This window comes from Falco biarmicus, chromosome 7, assembly GCF_023638135.1.
Source record: "Falco biarmicus isolate bFalBia1 chromosome 7, bFalBia1.pri, whole genome shotgun sequence".
Lineage (NCBI taxonomy): Eukaryota > Metazoa > Chordata > Aves > Falconiformes > Falconidae > Falco > Falco biarmicus.
In genome coordinates, this window is record NC_079294.1 from 62,810,772 (window position 1) to 62,836,289 (window position 25,518).

At 40.6% G+C, this 25,518-nt stretch overlaps 1 protein-coding gene across 1 annotated transcript in view; it reads right to left on the reverse strand.

Moving 5' to 3' along the window:
• The window catches only part of AKAP13 (A-kinase anchoring protein 13), a 76,154-nt gene that overhangs the window by 35,042 nt on the left and 15,594 nt on the right, over window positions 1-25,518 (reverse strand). Inside the window, exons 4-8 of the mRNA XM_056347386.1 lie at window positions 19,559-19,905; window positions 10,148-10,331; window positions 8,778-8,886; window positions 4,567-4,701; window positions 521-563 (exon numbers count right to left, since the gene is read on the reverse strand). Coding sequence (XP_056203361.1) covers window positions 521-563; window positions 4,567-4,701; window positions 8,778-8,886; window positions 10,148-10,331; window positions 19,559-19,905 — 818 coding nt within the window. The remainder of the gene's footprint in view (window positions 1-520; window positions 564-4,566; window positions 4,702-8,777; window positions 8,887-10,147; window positions 10,332-19,558; window positions 19,906-25,518) is intronic.

Below are 25,518 nucleotides of genomic sequence, written 5' to 3' on the forward strand. Positions count from 1 at the left end.
AGCAGAGGTGGAGAGCCTCCAGCCATGAAACAAAGCCAAAGCTAATCGGAGTGACACAGAGACCAGACACCCAGCTCCTTCAGTGCCTCAAAAGCCCTTCCTCCAGGAAAGTGCTTTTAAAGCCAGCACCCACCAGAAAGATTATCTCCTCTGCAGCTTGCAGGGATGAAAAGCAACATACAAAACCACAATCATTTTGGCTTTTGTTACAGAAATGTAAGACAAAATTAACCGAAGGGAGCAACAACTACTTTTAGTGTGAAATATAACACCGGGTAAACTGATAATTGTTCAATAACAGATAATCTGATGTGTTACTAGCTATGAATAAACACAAAGCCTTGTTAGAGAGAAGACCTAGAACAGACTTTCATATTCTATGATCTAAAATATTCTTTAGCCTGATCTGCACAAGTCTGACAACTTGTGATTTCAGCTGAAGCGCAATGGTGCCAGCAAGGCTTTTGGATGCCCAAAACAGAGCCCACTGCAGGAGTCTCACCAGAAGAGAATACTGTACCTCTGAACGGAGGAACCCGGGGGGCTGCTGAACGTCTGCGTACCTGGAAAAGATTGGAGGGGTGAGGAGGTAACATGTTAGACTGCAATCTTAGCCCACTGATTTTCAAAAACACAGTTTGCATATTTGGATGGTTCAAGAGGAAGGGGAAATATTTTCCGAAGTGAATGTTTAAAAAAGACTTTATGTGCTCACGATAAAGCCTCTTCCCTGTATCTGTAGGTGCTCTCAAATTAGATATGGAGGTGAAAGCCTACTTAGTATTTTTATTGTTCTTCAGTTATTAAGTAAAGGATGTGCATCTCTTAAATTTGCCGGTAAATCAGGGTATCTGAATCAACTGCCAATTCAATGACAATAGGTATAAATGAGAATTATTCTGCCACAATGCCTTTATTTATGCACCACTAGAAAGAATCTATTGTACAACACATCCGGGTTTCATGTATAAAACTTTTCTGCTTGATAAAATTATAGTTCATTTTCCCATCAAAATCCTGAAGCACTTCATAAAGGGTAAGGGAAACAAGGGAAGCCTTATTTCATTTTCCATGAAACATTACCAGCCTAGGGCTTAGTCACAAAACACTGTGCTTGAGGAAAGTCTGACTTTTAACACGACGCTGAAGCCCTGCCAATGACACAAATTCTCTTTATAGCACAAGAAACCTGCTTGCACAATGCATTTGGAGCAGATTAGGTAGCTGACACCATTTACCAGAACCATCGAAGAATACTGAAAAATCAGGATGAAATGATCCAGAGGAGAGAGGGCTCTCTCCAGGGTAACTGAGCTTGTCAAGACTCCAAAAAATCCTCACTACAAGCAGAGTCTGCAGTCCTATCTGAAGTTCAAGAAGCAGCACAACTGATCTTATTAGGCTTCTGCATATACATTTTAAGAAAAACAGTACTTTGGCTTCAATACCTTAACATATTAAAGCTAAGGGTGAATGCAAAAAAGCCACTTTACGTCAGAGGTGAAGATGGTCCTCTATCCAAAAGCAGTAAGTGCATTACGAAAAACTGTGCATACAATATTATACCTTATGATTCTAAATTACACATTTTCTGAATGTTGGTTCAAGTATCAACACAGCTTGAGACAGAAGAATCACTTCTACATATCAAGAAACCAAAATACAGGCATACCCCACAACCTAATCCCTGCTTGGAGATCTCTGTTAATATCTCACTTGCAAAATCTTTTATCTAATTTATGATCTATGCCAAATACATCACACATAAGAATAATGAAACATATATCAAATGAAATCTACTATTCAGTTTCAGGACTGTCCTCGGTTTTCACATAATATCCACTACCTAAGTGCCTAGTAAGATCACACAAGTAATTTACAGACTCCCAAATCCCTGGTTAATGTTCCAGTGACTCTGGTTCATGTTTCAGCTCGTTTGCTTTTAACATGGGTTAAGCTTCCTTAGTCTTTCCTTTTTTTAATAGATTCATCAGTCTGACTCGATTCTAAGTATTTCACAAACTTTTTTGTTTCTTTGCAGTTAAGGTAAAAAATATGAACAAACACTGCATCAAGAGCTGGAATAATTTGATATTTGTGACTTTTTCAGTAGCTCGAGAAAGTGCATTGCATGGGAACTTCAGTTATGTACTATTTATCTTTTACTGCAATAGTGTTTTATCTTAAAAATGGGGGATTCTTGACACTGGCAGGCAAAATGGATCCAGACAAAAATCAAGGTTAAAGTATGTTTATGATTTCATATTTTAGGTTACAATATCACATCATATAATCAACACTCTGCTATAAGCTATAAAGCCCATGAAGATAAACACAGAAAAGCACACATTTTCTCACCTTCAGGGTCTTTTTTCTGAGGTAGAAGAGGGGAAGGAAGGTTTATTTCCATAATTGTTGTGTTTCCTATCATGACCAGGTTCAAAACTGAAATGTTAAAACTGACTTGACAACCCACAAAAAAAAGTTAGTTTTGTTCAAAGGCCAGGACTGCTATCTGTGTCCAAAGAATATGGGTTAGCAGCCAAATTTTGGTGTACTTATCTGAACACCTAAAGCTTTAAAAAGCATCACTCACCAAAATTATTTCATATGGTAGCTGGACTTGAAATAATTCATCAAGGTCTGTTATGCAGAAAGCAGTGACTGGACTAGGATGTTGCAAACAAAAGAAACTAGCTTGCAACTGCTTAATGCTGGCAGTAATTAAAAATTTGTGGGTCAAGAAAACCGAAGGCCTCATAATAATTTTCTAAATTGTGCAGACTGGCTTGTCCAGCCACATGAAATCCACGTCTTAAATATATCATGATATCAAGCAAACTGCAAATAGTTCTCTATACGCTAGAGAAAAACAGGCATGGAGAGGCTGAGGAGGAATAAATGAAATGCGAACACAATCTCAATGCTAACACATCCATCCTCTCATGAGAAATGAACCCTGAAGACGTGAAAAAATAAACAAACTGTTCTGGGATTACTACATGAAAAATGCCCACTGCCAAAGCAGTCTTATGAATAGCTGTGGTTAAACCAACCTTTATATAAAGTCACCACAGTACCCTCAAATATGAGGGAATAACACACAGGTAAAGAAAGCAACATTTTTGTTTGAGACAGTATCTGACATTATTTTAAATGCTCATTGTCAACAACAGCACTATTGAGGGAGAGAAGATAAGTACTGGCTAATAGAAATACCCACCACCAAAACTGCTATACCCTAACCTGACTACTAGAAATTACTTAACTGGTTAGATGCTTAAAACAAACAAAAATAAGTCAAAACTCCACTGTGTGCCCCCTCCCCCCCCCCCCCCCCCCCAAAAAAAAATCAAAACCCCAAATCCACCAACAGTTTAGCTAAGCGTACTTTTTACCGTGTGAGTGTGACATCAACGCACAGCTGTGTTTGCAGTTCACTTTGTGAGGACCATGAATTATGAGTTTTGTTAAAGGCAGAAGAGAAGGACAGAGCAAAGGGGAAGGAGGAAGGAGCTTAAATATGGAAGTGGGTAGGACCGCACCTGGGAAGAGCACAGGACTTTCCTGTAGGAAGGGACAAACCCACAGTGAAGACTGGGAATGGAAAGGAAGAGAATTTAGATACCTACAACATGGATGGTGTGGAGATTATTTGAAATTCAGGAAGCAGCCACAATGTGCTGAATTGAAAAGCAATTTCCCCCATCCCAGTACAGACATGAGGGATGTGGGCTAGTTTCCTTGCAAACCTTTGATTTGAACCAACTAAAGCAGCTGCTATGAATTTTCTCTTTAGATAAAGAATTACATGTTCTGGTTTATTTCAACAGACTAATAAAACATGCTTAAGAAATAGGAAACATTTTCAATTATCTTTGATAAACCTATTTAAAAAAACAAGAGGAGTCTAAATTAATTCAATCTTCTGCCTTAGTTGGGTTTCTTTTAGCAATGGAGTTCATAGGAGGAATAAAAAGCTACCATATAACACTTGCCTATTCCCCAACAAAACTGTTCTGATTATAGTATCAGGACCTAGATATGAACACCTTAATGATTCTAGGTGTTTGGCTGCAATGCATGCTTTTTGCTCAGTAGGGGAACTGTGAAGTTGCAACCAAGATTTTCAGAATATCAGGGATTCTCTCCTCTTCTCCTGCTTCCACCGAGGAATGTACTCGCTCTCACCTATGATGGATAAGAATCTACCCCTTCTGTTAACTCCATGTACTGCAACAATCTCCAGACAAGTATTTTGGTTTTAATGAAAAGCTAACAACTATATTGCTGGTCAGTGGCATATGATGGTATTTGCCACATGGATACAGACCAAAACTAACCTGATGAAATACGATGGTGCTGATGTACAAGACTCTTTGGATTACAATCCTTTCATTCCTCTAATAGTTAGCATTCACGACTAAGTTAATGCTGTTAGACATCATGCAACGGAAAGGTTAGTTCAGTGTTTGCAAGGTAAAACTTCAACGTCTGAAGGAGAAAACCAGATTTCCCTTTGATTCCACCCATAATGGCTGCAACGCACAGAAAACGATTACTTACTATCCAACTTCTCCTCATCATCACTGGAAGAAGAGCCAATAGAAAAGAGAGTTTTAGACTTAGGAATGAGTGGAGAGATGCTGAAGGAGAAGGAGATTCGTCTCGATGGTCGAGTCCGGCCCTGGGCTGAGAAGTGGGTTAACAGCAGACATTAGAGCATGCTTGAAAATGCATTTAATAATAAAAAGGAGAGGAAAGCAGCCAAAGCAAACTAAAACCAAAGCAAAGGAAACGTCTGCAAAGCAGCTGGCTTCAGAAAAGGCATAAGAAACAAAGAATTGAGAACGTGCAGAGGATGAAGGTTTCAGAGGATGCAGGTCTCACTGCATGCATGACTTGAGGTTTAAAGTTTTCCTTATTTTTGCTGGCATCTTGTATAGGACCTCTTAATGAAGATGTACACGTGAACACTTATTTTCCCAAACAGAATACCAACAAAATAGTGGATCTCTGGACAAAGGGCATCTGCTTCACTGAAATAACTGCCAGGGAATCAAACTAGAAGTGAAGATACTTGTTTAAAGGTGTTTTTTTGCGGTTAAAACCAAAATATTTATATTAACAAAGCTGCTGGATATTAGCAAGGATACTTCATCTGAAGCATTGACTTCATCTGTCTGGGGAGGTTCTTGCCACTTCTATCTCCAAAAAATCCCAAACATTTTGATAATGTTATGCCCGTCAAAGTTTCCAGCTTTAAAAAGGAGAAACTACATTTCCTTTCCTTTCTTCCAAAATAGAACAGAAAAAACAAGCATCTTTTCTGCCTTCTTCTAAAAATCACAGCCCATGTTTTAAAGAAACTGCCTTAAACACGAGAAGTCCCTCTGCACCCTCTTCTGTTCTTGTCTGGAAGATGTCTACCAAACAGTGCCAAACTCAGCAATCAGTCTGTGACATCAAATCTCCCATAATTTATTTTTAACAGCAGCTCCTGCAGAGCAGCAACTTTGCAACAATTCTCTCTAAGTACAATCTTCTCTCAAAAGAGATGTAGAGGCCATCTAGCCACTCTTAACTGAAATTGCTACACAGCTTTTTATGGAGATGCCCAAGGGCTGTATTTCCCAAACCTTGTTGTACAAGCACAGGTGGAAATCTCTGAGCTGACCAACATCAATTTGCTGGATACCCACTGCTCACACAGTACATCAGTGTGTCCTCGGGAAAGATGACAGACAGTGGGGAAACTGCCCCTGGGATAGGTCTGACCTGAGGGTCCTACACTAAGCATCTACATTAAACACCTTCAGTGTATATGTTCAGGAACTTTTAAATCATTCCATGGCACGGATAAATCAATTTGCTTGCACAACAAGGAAAAGAGGCTAAAGACTATATCAGTATTAAAATTCCAAGTGAAAGAAGCAGGAATTACTACACACTTTGAATAAAACATGTCCTTACAGCTACAAAGAGAATTTTTTCTGTTGCTGGTATCATACCCCAAAACTGAATTCAGCATATAAAAATACTATCCGAGGAATACCCAATGCAATGCAAACTCCCCTGAAATTTTCCTTCAGCCATTAGTCATAAATGCCAATCGCCTAGAGGCTATTTGACTAAAATTATGTGTATACTTTTCCAATGTAAGCTGAACAACCCTAGAGGGATCCAATGAAAGGCATTTAAATTGAAGAAATATTAGCAAGATTCATGCATTAATTTTGTTTAGACTGCCTTTCAAAGGAGTTGTTCTAGTGTCTCAGACCTGAAGAACATGACTAGGCAACACTGCTTTCTTTCTTCTGTAGTCTACTGTCTATTTAGACTAAAAGTCAAGATGAACAATAATACTTTACTGTAAATAGAACCACCTCCTCCAGCGCAGTTGAATTCAACTTCCATTTCAGTGGTTTTATTTATAGCAGTTCCTGGCTTTTAAACAATGCTCCACACTGGAAATTTGCTATTCCAAAGCCGAAAGCAGTCTTCCGAGCACTCCAGCCAACAGCTCTTGTGACCTCCCTCTATAAAATGCTGCAGGATTAACACAGTTGTGAATGGCCACAGCAGCTCTTGGAACATCTGAGACATCAGATGGAGTGCGGGCTAGAAACTCAGTCTTGGAAATTGCTCCTGCCTCAGTAAGTATGACAATAAACAGGAAAAATAAGAGAAAACCTCCATATGTTTATTCATGTGGATTTGTTTTTTGAAGCTGTGCAGAACACGTTGCTTTCTTCCCATTGAGAAACACTTGCAGGGATCAGAGATTTTTTTTTTTTTAAACACCTACCACAAAATTATGCAAGTGGAATGAACAGTTAGAAGTTTTCCCAGAATTCACCTCCATGAAATCAAGAGTTTATTCCTGCATAACCCTGAAGCATTCTGCTGCAATAACATGGATGTCATCCTAGGTGATACAAGGGAATTTGTACACCAAATCTCCTTGTAAAAGGCACTAAACTACCTCACGTGTACTTATGGTTGCAACTCAAGTAACACTACTCCTCTTCCAAAGTGACTGAGGAAGAATGAAGCAATTTACTGAAGTTTCCAAAGTCAGCAAAGTGTCAGAGTTGGGAGAAGAATCTGTGAGCTAAATTTTCAAGGTGAGTAATCTTTTTGGATGCTCACATCAACCACCTCAAATGCATCGATTTTCAGAAACCACCCTCCTATAAAAATGAAGCCTTTCTGAGGTGTCACAAATTAACGACTGAGAAAAGAAAGCTCACAGAAGCATTAGTGATTTTTAATTTCAGTGTCCAAAACTCACAGACATTTGCCTCAAAGCAGAAGACTAACCCTGCTATTTCTTCCACGGCCCCTCTGGAAAGCTTACTCCATCTTCTCTTCTCCGTCTCTCTCAATGAGACCATTGTGGCTAGGCCAGCTCTAGAAGAAGATGGGATAACCAAACCTGTCTGCCACCAAGCTCAGGCCTCAGCGGCATTTTTAATGGGGGTTGTAAGACAGGGAAGAGCGGAAAGGCGGCGAGCTGCCCAGTTCCAAGATGGCGGCACAAAGCCTCCGCTGCTGCCGCCCCCCTCTGTGGGCCTGAAGGAAAACCCCAAGGGAGAGGGAGGCGAGCCTCAGCTGGCCAGGCTCTCTCCACCACCAACAGTGCGTTTTCGGGGAGCTAGCTGAGTTATTTCTGGTGTTTGGTTAGCAACTGGACACAATGCCAATAAATCAGTCACTTAAAAAAAAAAAAGAAAAAAAGAAGTAAGAAGAGAAGGCCTTCAGGCCAAGGAGGAAAGAGGGTGAGCCATTGCGGGGAGCAGGAGCCAGCATTCTCACAGGGCAGATCTGCCCGTGTTTTGGTTACTGTTGCTGAGGGACACATCCGTCGGGCCACATGCTTATTAATCACGGAAGAACGACGGTGAAGAATTTAAAAACGTCTCTTACAAAGCATAATCTGTGAGCTTCCTCTAGCAAGCCTCCTAAATGAATAAACCACCTTTCTTAAAAGCACCTTTCCCTCGTTCAGCATTGCAAGGAAGAATCATGTTAATAAAGAGGAAAAGATCAGAGACCATCACTGAGTGACAAGACATGATCTAAAACATCAATACTGTTTCTGGCTGGTAATTAATAAAACGAAAACATATGTAACATGGCCCTTCCTAAGCACATCCAGCTGTAGCCTTCTGAATGATTTTTTCAGCTGAAAGAATCAATGCAGTGAAGTCGCAAAATTAAGTGCTTGTTATCGCTTCAATTAAGCTAAACTGAAAAATTTCACCTAATCATGTTTTATTATTTTCTTCAGGAATGAGATTCAATAAATTATATCCAACTGCTCCAAAACATTTCACTCAAATAGCAACAAACTCTGCCAAGGAGACCAAGACGTGCGTTCTCAAGTTTCCATATATCAAATTTCAAAAAATAAGATCTCAAGTGGAATTTACCAGACATCAAAGGAAGAAATCCTGACAGGATGCAAAATTCAAACTTGTTAAAAAAATAATTAACTCAATAACTCAATAGTTTTTGTACCAGCACTCTAATTGAGAACAACAACAACAACAACAAAAAAAACAAAGAAAAAACCCAAACAGATGGGAAGAAAAACCACGGATCTAAACTGAATGAGTTATGCCTTTCCCCCCACAATTCCATGCAGCAGTGAAACATAAATTTCACATAATATAGGAAAGCAAGAGCAGGTACTGTCAAATTCTGCCTTGGGAACATATTAAGATATACTTAGTACAGTTGGTAGAATGGGTAAGGGAAAATGTGTTACTCACTGTCCAGCACTGGTTTACTAATTGACATTAGCGACACAGATTTGGTCAGTGAAGATGAAACAGTGGAAGAACAGAAATTAAATCCTTGCGGCTGTGATGTTTGATGCATCTGCAGAACAGAAAAAAACCCACACTAAGCAAATATATCAAGAACAACAGCACCATCCTAACTTCAGATCACAGTTCAGTGTTCACGTTCACTGAAATTCTCACTTTCAAACAGGGGAAAATGTAAATGATCCCAGTAAAAGCTAGCAGGTAAGAAATGCAAGGACCACTCACAAAAACTGTGATCAGTGCCACACAGGTGAAATGTAACATTTTGTTTTGCCTTGTAAGCGCATGACAACTAATTGTGTAACAGAGACACTGGCTGCTTAATCTTCTTGCAAGATACTACAAGATGGATGTTACCAACTGTCTGATGGCCACTGACATTACTGCTGGGATTCCAACTCCTCAGCAAAACTAGATTGTGGTTCAACATGGTCAAAAAGCTGATGCTTAGCAGTGTGTTCCCCAAAAATGCTATTCCTTAAAGCAAGAGAAACGTGAGAGTCTTGACATAATAGCTCCACAGGCCAGATCTTGTAAGACCCGTTTACTGCCTTGATGTATGGCAGTGACTCTACGAGGTAAACAGACTGGCTGTCTAACGATTCTGGCATGAACCCAGAAAATACTATGGCTAAAAGTTCCAACTCAGAAATCCAGGGGTTTTAGAGTATTTAGAAGTAGAATTGCTTCTTTAATAAAAATAAGCAAAGACTCTTATAGTGTTGTGGCCAATCTGTCCTAAATAGCTATCGTGGAATTCTGTTCCAGAGAGATCACTCTAAATTTTCTTAATATGCAATTAACATTTTTCTTAACTGTTGCTTATGATAATGAGCCTTTTTATTCTGGTTACAGCTATGAAAAAAAAAATATTATTGTCCTCCTACGATACGAAAATAAACCTGAAACTTTTTGCAGATAAATTACCATTTGGTACTTGTGTGTATTTCTTGACTGCAAAAAGCAGCACAAGCATTAATTGTGGAAGCCTTATAAAACCTGCAATTGATACTAACACTATATCCATGCTAAAAAGTTAACAACTTTTCCATGATTACTCATGCAATCAGTGGAAGAAAACTGGGAAGTTTCTTGTTCTCATTTTAAGGCTTCACCCATCAACCATGTTGCCCCAAGAACCAAGTAGCAAATTTAACACAGTGGAAACTCCTACATGTTAAAGGTGGAAGATTTTAATAATATTAAATATATAGGGTGGAAGCCTTCACAGTGAGACTGTCACTTGGCAAAATGACTTCCAAAACACTGATGTAGCATTTTCTAGACATCTAACAATAGTTGGACAGCTTTACCTGGTGATTGTAGTCTCTGATTTCTCTTTGCTCGAGTTCTTCAGTGAGCAAGACCAGGGACCCACACTGATTGCTGGCAAGCGGACTCTGTCCGAGATCTTTGGAGCTCAGAGAAGAAGCCTCCAAGTTTGTAGAGGGCTTCTTGTTCTCACCAGAGTCTCCAGCAAGGCCTTCTAGGCTGTAACTGAAGAGAAACCACGGAGGTTATTAGATGCTAACACTCAGAGACCAGTGTCTTTCAGCACATAGCACCTTCAAGTGTAAAAACATAAGGCAACCTCTAACGGAACTGTGCAGGGAAATGCTGATGTTATGTGTCAGCATGTAACTTCTCAATGACCAAGTGCAGATAGCAGTGGAGGGGGTTCTATTTCCTTCAGAACAAATAGCAGCATCTTGGTGCCTTTAACGGGACACAGTAGTTGCCTGAATGCCCATTCCAGCTCCTGGTCAATAGTCTTTCCTGGTTATTTCCTCCTCCCTCCCCTTCTTGTGTGGTGCACAGGAGCATCTAGAAACACTCCTTTTAAAGATTTTGATATTCTCACATATTTTCTCTTCGCTAGCTTTTGGTTAGGCTCTCCCTTGGAATAAAGCCACCCAAATTAAACTACCTTGTATAGCACTGTGCTGCCTGTCTTGGACCGACAGCACTCCCAGCAGCCACAAACTCAGCTCTAGGCTGCCTGTAACATTGACCTCTGCAGACACATCCTCTGAATCTCTTTAGCACTTGCCACTGCACAAAGCTTTGGCACTGATAATGCCCTTCTTTCTGCCAAAGCTGGTTTCTTTTCTTCCTTTTATCTCTGGTTTTTTAGTTTTTTAAGTTTCAACAGATGTTGTCTCCATCAGCCAATCAATCTTAATTTACTATTTGCTGAGGAAACTAGGTCTTGTCCAATGGAGCCAGTCACTCAAAGCTAAATAAAATACCAAACTTTTGCTTTTTTTTGGTAGCAATAAAAGGTCTGGCCAAGCTCTGCAGAGACAGCTGCTGATAGACAAGCGTTCTCTACAGAAAAGACAATATTACACTCTCTTTTCACCTACACAAAACATTCCCTCTTTCATATGTGACTATTTCCATTTTATATATCTTGGCCCTAATATTCTGCTTCTGATCCTCATGCCCAAACATCAATAAACCCACTGCAATGCCAGCTTGGGTTAATGTGCAAGTTTTACAGATTCACCTCTCAGCACTGTAGCACAACTCCGTGGCTAATGTTTGATTTGATGCTCACAAAGCCCTGTTAGTTTGAGGTGAGGCCCACTCTGGATATATATTGCAACCTGAGGCGATCGTGATATCTAAAGTGGTAAACAAGCTGACACATAAATAAACGAAAGGGAAAACACTATAGACTGTACGGATTATTTAAACAACTGAAGGAGCTTTAAATTCAGGTAGACTTGCATAGTAGAGATTAATGTTCTGCATTCCTTTAGAAGCATTAAGTAGCTGATAAATATGCCTCTTCAAAGCAAAAATTGGAATAAACCTTCAACAAGAAGATTTAGTAAATTTTTTAAGACTTTTTTATGGCAATTAATGATAAAGACGACTGGCTGAGGCATTTACAATTTAATCTGCTTTAAGAAGATTTTGACTCAACAATGTATATCAATAGTGGGCATTATAAAGTTTATTCAAAAACCTCTGCAGAGAGAAATCAGTCCCGTTTCTACCAATTATTTTGGTCAGAAAAGCATTTTTTCTCTTGCATCCCAGGGTGGTAACAATGATGTTACATAGCACAGAAAAAAAAAAATCATGTCATTTGTTGTGACACAAATAGCTCAAAGCTGCAATTATTAGCCCATAAACTAGTTATCAGTGGCTGATACTGGTCTGTAATTTGTTGGTCAGGGTATACAGACCAAACGTAATTAAATCTGTAACAGGAAGGAGAGATTAACTTCTTTCTCAATATCTAGTCTTCAGAAAAAGAGCTTAATAGCAAGAACCAGCAAGAACATCAGCGGAAACCTACAGAGCTATAAAAGCTGGGAGACTGGCTTCCAGGCACTATCAGGTAAAAATCTGGCCTGCAAGCATCAGTCTCAGCTTTGGGACTTTCTACTGAAGGTGTAAGCTTTAAGCACCTGGGAAATTTTAATCTGTGGCTGTAAGAATGGTTTTTCACAGAAAGCTATACATGATTATTCTCTTTGAAGAAAAAACTAGATTTTTCAATTTACAAGGAGCAAGTCTGTATGAACTTAAACCCTTTATGAGATCCACCCAGAACAAAGCGGCGCTGAATCACATGAACTCGTTTTGATTCTTTGGCTGTCACAATTATCGTTATGATCACTGTTGCAGAAAAACCACACCTTAAAATCATCACGGAATAGAGCAGCAAAAAACCACCAGTGCAGCTTTAATGCTCAAGGTCAATGAAAAGCAGCCACCACCTTCACCTGCACCCCAGTTCAGAAGGACCCATTCCCAAGAGTTGCTGAATTGCTGAAAAAGCAGTTGAAGCAAACAAAACATCTGCACGCTTCAGCCAGAGCAGTAACGGAAAAGGCGGTGCACGAAAAGCTGACGACAGGGTGTTTGCAGTGCTCCTTTGCTGCTGCTGCTGCACATTTATTTATACCATACCTTCTACAAGTAAAGTCAGGACCCATGGCAATGAACTGTACGCCAGAGGGACACCAGCTCAAACTAGGAACATCAAAAGAGGCAAAGAAAGGAAAAGGGCTGTAATTATTGGATTGTTACAGAACAAGGGAAACATTAAAAGACTCACTCTTGCATATCTTAAAAAACCATCCCAACAAACTCAGAAATAATGCAGTAGCTACTGGGTATTTCTGGCTGTCAGAACACACCAGAGTGCCCCAAGTGACCAAGGTTACCACCAACCAGGCAGCAGGACAGCCCATGCTTCCCACAAACTGATCCCATCAGCCAGTATACAATATAGTGAAGAAACTGCTCCTTGTGGACAGGGAAGTTTTTTGGGAAAACAAGACTGAAACACACCAAAGCCGATTTTGCATAAGTAATCACACACAGCCGTTTTGTTAGTAATGAGTAGCTTTTCCTGGTATCTCTCATCCCCAAATCAGGAAAAGAATCCCTTATAGATATTTAATTAAGTCCCCTCCATACAATTATTAATAACCTCAGGCTACATTTGGGAAAAATAAGGAGAGTGCTACATTCTTAAATGCGGCACCGCAAATCTGTGAAAAAGGCTAAAAAGAAAAAAATGGGCTCATTTTACTATCAACTTGGGATTAAATCAAGACTCCTTTAAATAGTACTTTGACTAGAAAACCTTCCAGCTCTCATACCCCAAAGAGTCCCAAGCTGCATCATGAAAGACATAAGAAATTCAAATACAGAATGCAAATATTTTGGTTGATATTTTAAATACTGCTTTTACTCTGTCAGCTCACAGCCCAAGTGCAGGTCTTGCAGACAGAGAGAAATCAATCTTCTTGTCAGCTATGATACATAAAGGATCCCTAAATCCTGGCAAAGCTGCCCAGGATACATACGTCTGAAGGGAATTTTGCATCGGTACAGATCTGCCAGAGCAGCACTGCACAAGTCCTGGTCCCAGACCCTGGCCTGCGATCCCCACGCAGAGAGGACGTGGCCAGAGCACGCTTTGCTCCAGGCCAGGAGCCTATGGAAAGGACGAAGCAAGTCTAAGCATCGCTGGGCCAGGATCTGTGAGTGCCAGAAGCCTCAGGGGGCACAGAGGAAGGTTGAAAGCCACTGACTGCATCATCTCTTGCCAAGTCCTCGTACAGTTTCCACACAGTACAACACTGGAAACATTCAGGAAGGGTTTGATGGTTGGTGTTCTACGGTGGAGTTCGGGTAATTGCTGCCTGTTTTATTAAGGGTGCTAACTGGGTGAGGATACACCTGGAGTACCTGTACTTTGCACCCCAAAGCTCCAAGTGTGCTACAGCAATAGCTCTCAGCACACCACCGTAAGTGTTCTTCCTGAAGACACACCTTCCCATAACATGCTATTATTTCCAAGAACTTCATTATTCCCATCATCCAACTAAACTATGGTGGCAGACGTAAGTATTAGTGAGGGAGGGGGGGGCTAAATACTTTCTTGTTATCCTAAGAACCAAGCCCTGGCTACAGTAAACCCACCTCATTCATACATGCAAGTCTGCACTCTCAGGCTTGGGTTCAGCCTCCCAGCAGGTCAGTAAAACCAGCCCAGTGGAAACTAGATGGAAACTGAGAAAGTTTCCTAAGGAAGGTATCACACGTGCTTCCCCTTTCCTTGCTTCCCCCAGCCATATGCTGGCCACCCCAAGACTACTGGGCTTGGTAAACTCTCGGAGCTTATGCTGACTTGTTCGCAGAAGTCCATAATCCTTGTGTGGTCGCTTTTCAATTGAAGGAGAGAGGATTGCAAGGAGAGAAATGATGCAACATTTACACTAGATAGTGCACTTCAAAAGATGCCTCTATTCCTGACCATTGCCATGTTACAGTTACAAACCCAAACGCTAAAACTGCAGGGAAGGGAAGCAGAAGAGTAGAGGGAGGGAAGGAGAGAACCCATATGTGTATGTAAAGAGGAAGCCTGGAAGTGGTGGAAGATCTCTTCAGAAAAGGAAAAAGGCCTTTTGGCAAGGGCTGTGGAAAGCAGTCTTACAGAATTACAGTCCTGCTGGGCAGCCACCCACAATCTGTTGGCAACACCATAAAACCCGAACAAGATCAATGCAGAGCATGCAAAACCCATTTACAGAAGATGACTTGTGGAGGGGGGGTGAACTATTATATACATCAGCCTTGTGGGAAAGCATAAACTGTTGGAATTAGTTTCAGGCTGTTGCTCTGCAACTGGGATTAGAGAGGATGGTACCAAAATTGTTGGGAGACCAGAAAAAATAATAGAGACTAATAACTAAGCTTATGAAAGAATTACCGCACATTTGAGATATGACTAGGTATTTTAGGTTGCGTATTTGAGACATTTTCTTATTCTATGGGTAAGCTCAGCGTTTCAGTGTATTATGACTCTAAATACTAACACAGCTCCTCCGGAGGAGCCTTGACAGAGAACTGGTAAAAAGAGGTTCATTTGTATGAACTGAGAAAAAGAGTACTGCAATTCTTCCTCCAGAGCACAGAGTGATGTAAATAAAGTGGCTCTGTACAAGTAGAAAACCACATTCTGTCCTGTGCCTTTTTTTTTTTTTCTCAGAGCCCTCACCTGAACTGTACAGCACTACTCATAAGGCATCATTTATGCTGATGCACGGTAAGGCACAGTGGGGTTTTTTGGATAATAACACTATGGTAACATTTTTTCCATATGTGGAAATACAGTAGTTTGTTTACACACACATATAACCCCATCCATTTCAAGAGGAGCAAAATACTAAGTTAAGGGGCCACAGGAGGAGAGGTGGCAGGCCATGGGAGATGAGAAGAGCTTAATCCACTGGAAGGGGAGAGGTTAAACTTGCCATTTTTTAGCCTAAAACTGTGTAAGTGTGGAGGGTCCACACGTCTGCAGTGTCAAAAATTAAGTGTCCTATTTTATGTGTTAATAGACAACACAAAGGTTACGTGAGTGAAAATGCATATCTGTATGTCAGATGAGGAACTGAAAGTTTGCTATACAGATGAAAAACACACATGGAAGTAAAGAAAATAAATATACCCTATTTTCTATTTTTTAGGAAGATGGTTTATAAAAAAAACCAGCAAAAGAGCAAAATTAAAGCCATTTCATTCAACCAGCTGCAGATCTGCAGAGTATACTCCAACCCTGAGATCGTGTCTGATGCATCCCCTCCCCAGGTGCCCCTCCTGCAAGCCTTGGCAGGAGTCTCTGAGGTGCCTTAAATTCAAATTACACACAAGCTTGCAGGTAAACTATTATTTTAACACAACTCCAAATCTTATGCAAGGCAAAGGCCAACAAAACAATATCTGAGATTTCTCTAAGTTATTATCATATCATCCTGGAGAAAATGGCTCAAGCATGTGCTCTGTGGGTCAGAAAAACTACCCTGGGTCAGACCGGAGAGGGAAAGCAGCCAAGCGGGATGCACAGCTCTAACGCCAATGCTTTGAGAGATACTACAGTTTTACTAACATGACAGTATGGAGTTAGTAGACATTCAAATGCAAAACAGTTAGTCAGGTTAGTTGGCTTTGTACCTTCTCCTATGAATGGGAGGCTTCTTTATACCATCCCCCAGAACTCGCATTGAACTGAAAATGAATCATGGAGAGTGGTCAGCAACTTGAATGGAAAAAAATGAACAAATGGCAGCTGAAGGAATAATATCCCCAACACACAAACAACAGAGGGAATGGACGTAGAGGGAAAGCGCACCATTAAATACGAAATGAAGCAATGTGTCTTTCTTCTCCTCTGCTCTCGTTTACAAATAAATCTGCTTTTTGGTTGGTGTTTTAGGGTTGGGGTTTTTTTCTACCTAAAGAGGGTTTCACAGGTATTGACCATGTTGCAACGTAGCTGATGCCAAAGCCAGATCAGTTTGAAGTTTAGATAAGGACAAGCTATTTGACACAAGCTGTTAGCAACCATGATTAACACCAGCTCCAGATTTGCAGTGCTTAATCCATCAAGCATTTCTTTCCTTGGAACTAAATGTTAAAAACACTGCATCATTGTTGAAAGACAGGCATTTTAAATCCGCTATGAATGTCAGGAATTAAGTGAAGGATGAACATCCTTTTGTGGCAGCCTTATTAGTTTTCTTTGTATTTTCAATAGCAAAATGTAGACATGAGGATTATCCATGAAATGCATTTGAGGAAAAAGGGGAAGCGGAGGGGAACTGAGCATGTTTTCACATTTTGTTTAAGATGATTACATTTTTTCTTATCTTTTCTGTGAAAACTCCTTTATGCTTATCCCTCTTGGAAACAGAAAACATGTAACACTGGAAAAGACCAGGTCCTACAAAAGACTGATTTTTTTTTTTCCCCATAGGCTCTTTGGGTCCTGTATCAGCAGCTCTATTTAAGCTTGATTTGGCTACTTCTGCCAAAAGGGGAAAGACTATTTTTGGCGTGGAGGGCTGGAGCAGACGGCAAGTCTTTGCTGGGCCAGGAGACACCTCTTCTAGCTCGGCTGACTATGCAGCCTGCCACTCCATTTCTTCCCGGCTGCACAGCCCTGTTCTAAGCCTTGGGTTGGGTTTGGTGGCAATTACACTTTATTTGGTTTGTTTTCTGCTTATTTCGTGAGTGCAACCTGCTCACCTATGGAGCAAAGGAGTGCCATGGGTGCCCAGAGGAAGAGAGGGAGCACGGACAAGGGGTAACAGGTGGTGGGAGCGGCACAGGTCCTGCTTGTCAGCAGGACAAACCTTAGCTAAGGCTTGTGCTCCACGGTACTTCATTTCAAAGGTTTGCAAAAGTCAAGTTACTAGGGCTTTTCCCCTTTAAGTGGAAAATTATCTACTGCATGTGAAATAAATGAATAAGCAAACACCCTGAATTTATCTGAAAGTCGCTTGTTTGGGCTCCATTTCCTCAGTATTTGTTGCTGTTCACTAAGCAACCAGAATCCCAACATCACTAACATCACAACAGCCAAGTATGAAAAGAACAAAGAAAAAAAAAAAAAACACGCCCAAAACCCCCAAAACCCAAATAATCCAAATTCCTTTGTAACAGAAACATAAAGACAAACAGGAACCAAATCAGCACCAGAGACCTATCCAGCTTTTCTTTTTTAATTAACCTATGTGACAGCTATCCTTATGTAGCAGCAGCTGTATCTAAGAACATATGAGAATAATTACTCTTCCTTTAACTCAAATTTTCTTACATTGACAATGAATGTATTTTCCCATATCAGAAACAGCCTCCAAAGCCTGATGCAGGAGAATTTAACCCCATCTGTTAAGTGTTAGCAGTAATTGCCAGCTATGCAGTTTATTACCCTCAGAAACCCATACATAACAGGTCCTACACTTAAAAATAAATCTTTTCAAAAGAGTTTATGAGCTTATGGACTCATTCTGTCATAAACCTGCATGCGTACCTCATGCTGACTCTTTTGTAGCTTTAAAAAGATATGTATAACTTAATTTATATAAGTATTACCTGGGGACCAGGAATGAAGCCAAAAAAAGGTGGCAGTGGTAAACAGCAACAGCAACAAAAAAAATTAAAATCTTTCACCCTATGTTACTTAGAGGGTCCTGAATGTTTTTCAGCATTGGCTTTAAAATCTGAAGGGTCTATCATGTTCCTTTGGTGACACCCAATGGGTCCTAATGTGTAAAGGATGCACACATTTCTAATGGAAGGATGCTGTCTCTCACTGGATTATCCAAATGGTTCAGTAACAATTTAAAAGGACTTGTGAGCAGCCAGTTTTAATTTAATGGCATCACCAAATGCAATGGCTCCATTTATCTTAAAAGCAAACCTGTGGCCATGAAGATGGCAGCAGGCAGCCTGGACAGCAGCACTGTGCTGCATCCCTAGGCTTGAAGCCTCTGTGAGCTGCAGGTCTATGCCGGAGGGACAGGAAGATACAGCACCCTGATCCTGCTAAAATAACTTGCCATTCCTGCTCTGAAAGCATTGAAGTGCATTAAAAACACTGGCCAAACCTCCACTGACTTCAGAAAACGCAGGGTTTGACTCCAAGCATCTGGCAGCCCAGATGCTGAACAATGCAGAGCGCGGCCGGGGACCTTACACCAATTACTTTACTGGTGTGTGCCTTCCTTTGCTTCATCTTTTCCCCCATTGAGATGGGGGGCTGAGCACCTTTTCTTCCCACAGTCACTTGACACCAGCATCTACACACTCATGTGACTATTACACCTCTCCCTCTTCTATCTTCTAAAAGAAAAAAAATGGGAAAACTTCCCTTTTGAGTATTCCTGGGTATCACCAGGGACACCAGTGATGCATTAGATGGGACTTACTGTCCATGAGAGACTGAGGTGAAACCAATTCTGTGAAACAGGGACTACCTATCTCACCACTGAGAAGCCTCCACACTTTTTTTAAAATCCTGGTGCCCTGTGCTCCCTCTGAATACATACAGAGCAATAATGGTCATGTTTATTTTGTGGTCAATGAGATTTAACGCTCCAATAATTTCTTTAACAAAGCCCTTTGTACACAAAGGGATGGTGACAGTTCAAATGGAAGACCTGTCCCAAGGTAATTCCATTTGCTCTGGAAAGCTCAAATGTACTGTAGGCATTAAGTACTTCAATCCAGAAAGTTAATTTAAAAAGAAACAAACAAACATACATTAGGAGATTGTCTTCACCACTTTCAGTAAAAAAGAAATAATCAGAAGTGATATCCTCAGTTTTCTGTTTTATCATGCCGAGTCTAAAGCATAGATAAATATGCATGCATGGGTGCAAAGTAAATCAAAACAGCTCTTCACTCACCTCCTCTGATTTATTTCTGCTTCGTTGGTGGCATTCTTCCCTGGCCCCCAACTGTGTCGACGGAAAGGTGACAGTGGCCGCATGGAGTTTCGTAAGACAGAGGAATGGGTGGGCACATCTGTGATACTGTCCAGCTCCTCTTCCTTCTCTCCTCCCTCTGTGGCCACCATGTTGGTGCAGCTACCGTCCAGGCTGTGCCTGTCCTTGGGCTGGATGAAGTTCACCGCCGGTGGGAACGGAAGGGATGTGTCGCTGCCCAGGGATGAGTTCCTCTCCAGGGACATGGTGTCATCAGCAGAGGAACTGGAGCTGGTGACATCACACGCAGACTGCTCCTCTTCAGGTTGCTGTGGATAAGAAAAATTAAAAATATATTCAAGTAGAATCATAGACTGATTTGGTTTGGAATGGACCTTTAAATATCTAGTCCACCCCTGCTGCCACTGGCAGGGACATCATTTAACTAGATCAGGTTGCTCAAAGCCCAATCTATCCTGACCTTGAACACTTCCAATGATGTGAATACATGTAACATTTTAAATAAATGTGAATATTTTATATTTCACATGAGCTGAGGGATTTCCTAGCTGATAGTGCAAGGCAAATTAACCATCACAGAAGCAAGACTTTTTGCTCTGGTTTCAAAAGCGGTTGAAATGTTCTGCAGAACAATCTCTTCCACTCCACAAGTCCCTGGCTGCCATAACCCTGGGCTCCCAGCTTGGGTCCTCTGCCTGCCTTCCTCTCACCAGTTCCACATTTCACCCTGCACAGCAAATCCTGCTCCTCTCACCACTTCTGGCTAAACTTGTTTTCGGTCAAGGTGCCATAAAACCACCAAAGGTTTACACAGAGCAGATAATGTGGAACTGGGTCATCATGACTCCTGATGACAAACTCTGGCCTGTCCTGTAGGACCTGGGATGGGTTTGCAGCTCTCAGCCATGAGAGCTCAAGAGCATCACACTGTTCCACTGCATCATGCAGCACAAAAGGGACAATTATTCAGTACTAGAAAACAGACCCGGGGCAGAGGGGGGGGGAGGAGAAGCTTAAATCCCTGTCCCCCACTACTTTCCATTAAGCAGAAAGTTAATGTCAGAGTTTACAGCATTTTTCAAATCCAACTGTAATTGAAAAATATTGTTCCACAGGATCAGCTGCCCTGTATTACAGGTATCAAGTCATACTGCAATTTTTTGGTTTAGTTTGCTCCAAAAGCAGTTAAATAGAAGCCAAACTGGTTCTCTTTGGCCAAAGGCCACGTGCTGACCATACAGCCTGAAAAGAGCCTGTGCATATTCTGTGTTCCTCGTGGCTAGCATAAAAAACACAAGCATCTCTGTGACATCACCTTCAGTCTGAAATGGTGTTTGCCTCAAGGGACTGACGTGGGAAGTTTCAATTTATTCTCCTGCAGAGCCCTGTGCTGTATCATTTAAAATAATAACAGGCAGAATGATCTGTCAGACCATATATAATAGACTATTCAGCAAAGCCACAGCGGTTAATTGTCTCCAAATAGCAGGCTTGGTGGGTCTCAGCAGAAGCTGAGCACTCAAGGAGCTTCAGGCTGTCAGTTCTCATTTGGCATAAGACAACAGGCTACAAAATGCCATTCTCAGAAGGGAGAGATGGGCATCAAAACCCACGCAGGGTGGGATGAAGGGGAGCGGTGCTGCCCCACGGCAGTCCTCACCTCGGACCGTGCCACCCGGACTCCACTCAGAGCCAGCAGTGTTAAATGCTCCGACACTTTTGCTCTTCTGTGCTTTTTTGATGGGCACACATTATAAGCTAAAAGCTTTTTGTTAAACTCAATAAAAATAAACTAAGATGTTAAAAAAGTATTCTAATCAAATATTTCACTATTTAGAGGGAAGCCCTGTTTCAAGTTTGGCTGTTTTTTATGTTTATTTTGGTTAAACAGGAACACAATAATGTTCCCAAGGTGGTTTAAATAAATGCTGTTACACTATTTCCCCTCTCCCATCCATCAACGAAAAAAAAGAGAAAAAAATTTCAACATCCACAGCACACCACCGAAGTAAAATATACCTTTTAAACACAAAATATTGAAAACACACTAAAAATACATCCCTCCAAAAGCATTCACTTCATGGTAAAGGAATGTCAAATATTAATGGTGAATTTCTGTGAATACTTAAATGGTAAACTTATACTGTAATTTAAAGTACTGGATTTGACTGATATTTAAATAGGAAATGTAGGTTAAAAGGAGAGAGAACTGAAATGTATGCCCTGTGAAGTTTTTGACGATGTTTGACGTTATTCAAGATAAACTGATATTTGTGTGAGTCATGATGAGAGCTTACTGAATTGCTTAAATCCAGACAAATTAAGTAGTCATTATGTGGATAATACTTCTTCAGTAGAGGAAACAGTCTGCTTTGCTTTTCTGAGACACAGGAAAATACTGCTAGACTTTAGGGCTGCACAGCAGGAGGAGAGATGACTACCCGCCAGCTGTACCGTGGAAGGATGGGACAGTTTGGAAACATTAAATTTGGAAGTGAATCTAGCAACAATAGTGCAGAACAGCAAATTATATAGGAAGGAATTAGAGTAAAAAAGAGGAATTCATATTTCTGAGATGAGAATACTGCTCCAGTTTAAAATGCAGAATGAAAACTGCTTCCCTAGCAGGGAAGATTTAGGGTTTCTATCATAAAGTGCAGTTCAAAGAGATATTTGAAAAACGTGAAATATATTTTGTCCGTTTTAACTTTTACCTTGAGCATCTGACTGACTACAGAACACAATAAACAACTCCCTTGATCTTGTAGCCCATGCTTACTTCTCTAAATATATACTGTCTTCATTTAGATGATTTACTTATTTTTCAGACAAAGAAAAATAGTTAATATGAAAGACAAGGACTCTGTCTGCAAAATGCCAAGCGTGGCCGACATATCTAAGACACATCTGTGTTATAGCCACCTCTGCAAAAAATTAGCTATCTGGCCAAGTGCCAGTAAATATACATTGGTCTTTAATCCTATTTGAGTAAGAAAATACCCTGCTTGCAGAACAGAAATGGTTCTCTAATGCTCTTTTCCTACAGTAAAAATGAAACATTAAAGAAATATTAATTTTCCTCAAGTTAGGTTTGCTGCATTGCACCTCAATGAATTCAATCGTTAACTGTAACCATAACACTCATGGCTGAAGAAAGCTTTTACAGACATGTGCTAATGGGCATTTTCTTTGCTCTCAAAAAAGCACTTGGTGAGAAGCTAGTAAGAAAAAATGAGATAAGGCATAAAAGGTGAGTTTTCTGAGAATAAAATGTATGTACTTCTTTATGAATAAGGATAAGAGAAATCACCAGGATGGTGTGGATATAAGACAAATTCTTCAACTAAATCCCTCCGTCTGTAGGTGGTCTTGATAAATGGAATTAAAATGTTCTTTCAATCATTTTTGGGGTGACAACATGCAAAATGCTGAGACACAAAGTTACGTGGTCCCATGATCTTCCATGTGACAAAAACATTCAAGGTGTTACAGTATTTAAAAAAAAAAAAAAAAAAAGACGACAAAGTAAAAACTTACACTCTGGCACCCTGACGTTTACCATTCCATTAAAGGAGTCAACATCTTTGGTTGGCTTGATATACAATCTAACAGTGTCATTTTTTACCTGGATTTGCCTGTGGCTCCTGTTTGCCTAAAATTAACTTCAATAGTGACCTCCTACTAATTATTTGTAATAACTTTTATGATTTGGAGTGGAGGAGTCTTCCCCTGGTGAAAGACTCTCCCTTCAAACTTCCACTCCTTTGGCTTTGAATTTTTTTGCATGGTTGTTGGGGTTTTTTTGTGGTTTTGGTTTCTTTTTAAGAGAAACAATAATTATAAAAAACCAAATGCAAAGTATTTACATATTTGTGTCTTTCCTTGAGCAAACCAAAACAAAGGCAGAACTTAAAATTCAAGGGGTTGAGCTGCAACCCCTTCCTTTGGCAATGATCTGTGGGTTCCTGACTTCCCAAGGGCCTTTTCGTCTGAATCATTTCACAAGAGGCACATTAAAAAACTTCCCAGTAATGCTGAATTTCAGTGGCAGGTTAAAAGTTAAGATGAGCAAAGTGTATGGGCTACACCCCAGGATGTTGCCAGATGATTGTGAGAAATGACCTTATGCAGCATTAATCATTCCAGCAGGAGGGCGTTGCAAAGCCTGCCCAGATGGCTGGGTGAGACAGAGGAGGAAAAGCAGGGTGACGCGGACATGGGAATGAAGTGCTGATGCAAAAAAATAAAACATTTTGCTGAAGCCTTAGGCCTCACATTGGAAACGATTTCTGGATTTCAGCGACAGCCTCTGAAGTCTGAAAAAACAAGTCAGGTTTTAGGGCTAAAGCTCTCTGAACCCAGCAGTTCACGTTACACAGCTCAGCACATGTCCTTCAGAGAAAAAAGAAAACCAAGACAAGCACAGGAGACGGCAAGGAAGACGGTAAGGAGAGCATGCACTGAAACACCAGGGACAGTTTAAAGTACCTGCAGATTTTGTGACCCCACAGACCCCAAATCTTCACAGTCCTGGGACAGAACCAGGGCTTAAAATCTGTAAATTTCAAGTGATGTCTATAAAAGCAGCCCAAAGACCCTGGACAGACAATGACTTGTTCTTGCAAAATTTCTTTTAATATATTGATCAGTGAACAGAGGAGGAGTGATTTAAACAATAAGGAACAACTCTAACAGACAAAAATTCAACTCTTGCTCCATACAAAGGGGAAACAGGAACAGGACTAGTAATAACGATAACCATCATGACAGTATTTGAGATTCTCCTTTTGTTCATGAACAGGCTCTCTCTCTTCCCAGTTTGATATGGAAATTGTACTATTTAATAGGCTTATAACTAACCAACTACAACAAGGACATGCCTCTTACAATATTTCTCAGAAGAAAGATTATATCCAGCACTTATTTGAGTGGTTACTGGAAATATTTGTAACTTGCCTTTCTACCAACTGGGCTCAGCAGTCTAAAACCAAAAAAGACTGAATTAAGGAATGAGCTCACAACACTAAATTAGAGTCTCTAGTCCTTCTAGAAATAACTACAGAAAAGGTACTCAGAAAGATTCTGAGAAAGGAGACAAGTAACTGAGTTAGTCAGCAAAACAGAGACAAAAAAAGTGACTGAGGTTGAGATTAGCTCTGAATAACTTCCTAAATTCAGTTCAGGAACCTTTTCAACCTATCTGTAGACAAAGTCTGCAGTCCACTGTGTAATGAGAACAATGCAAAGGCTGCCAAATTAAGAAATTCCCTCTCTACAAAGAAAATAATCTCCTCCATCTGCCCACTCTCCATGGCAATTGAAGATCTGCTTCCGCCACCACCACCTCTTTTTCCCTGCAACATCCCTACTACATTGCAATATGTGTTCTTTTTAAGTTTCGATTCTTCCTTCTATTTGGAGGAAGAAACTTTCCACATAAGAAAGGGAAAAAGCTAAAATCCTGTACAATATAAAATTTACTGTCTTCCCACAGCACTCTTCTCCCACACATCCCCATACAAGCATTAAATCAGGATCAAATGGCAGTCAGCTGTCATAGTTTGTGCCACTCGAGAAAACTGAAGCCAGTCTTCTGTTCTGCCAAACAGCCTTATATTCTCACAACTCAGGGTCTCGCATCACTTCGAGAGCAAAATGGGAAAGGGTGAGGCTGGTGAGCTCTGTGCCCTACCACGTGCATTAAGGATGACTTTACTGTTCATTTATAGCAAATGAGATCACTTAGCCTGGGCTGTGGTGTTTCCCGTCCTGCTGGAAAATATTCACCATCATCCGATTTGATTTAAGCAACGAGAATTTTGTTTTATTAAATATATTTATCTGAAAGACAGTGTGAAACCTGCTCTGAAAGTCTGGTGTTTTAGAGGAGGAATCATGCCTGCTCAGAAAGGTAAGCTGGG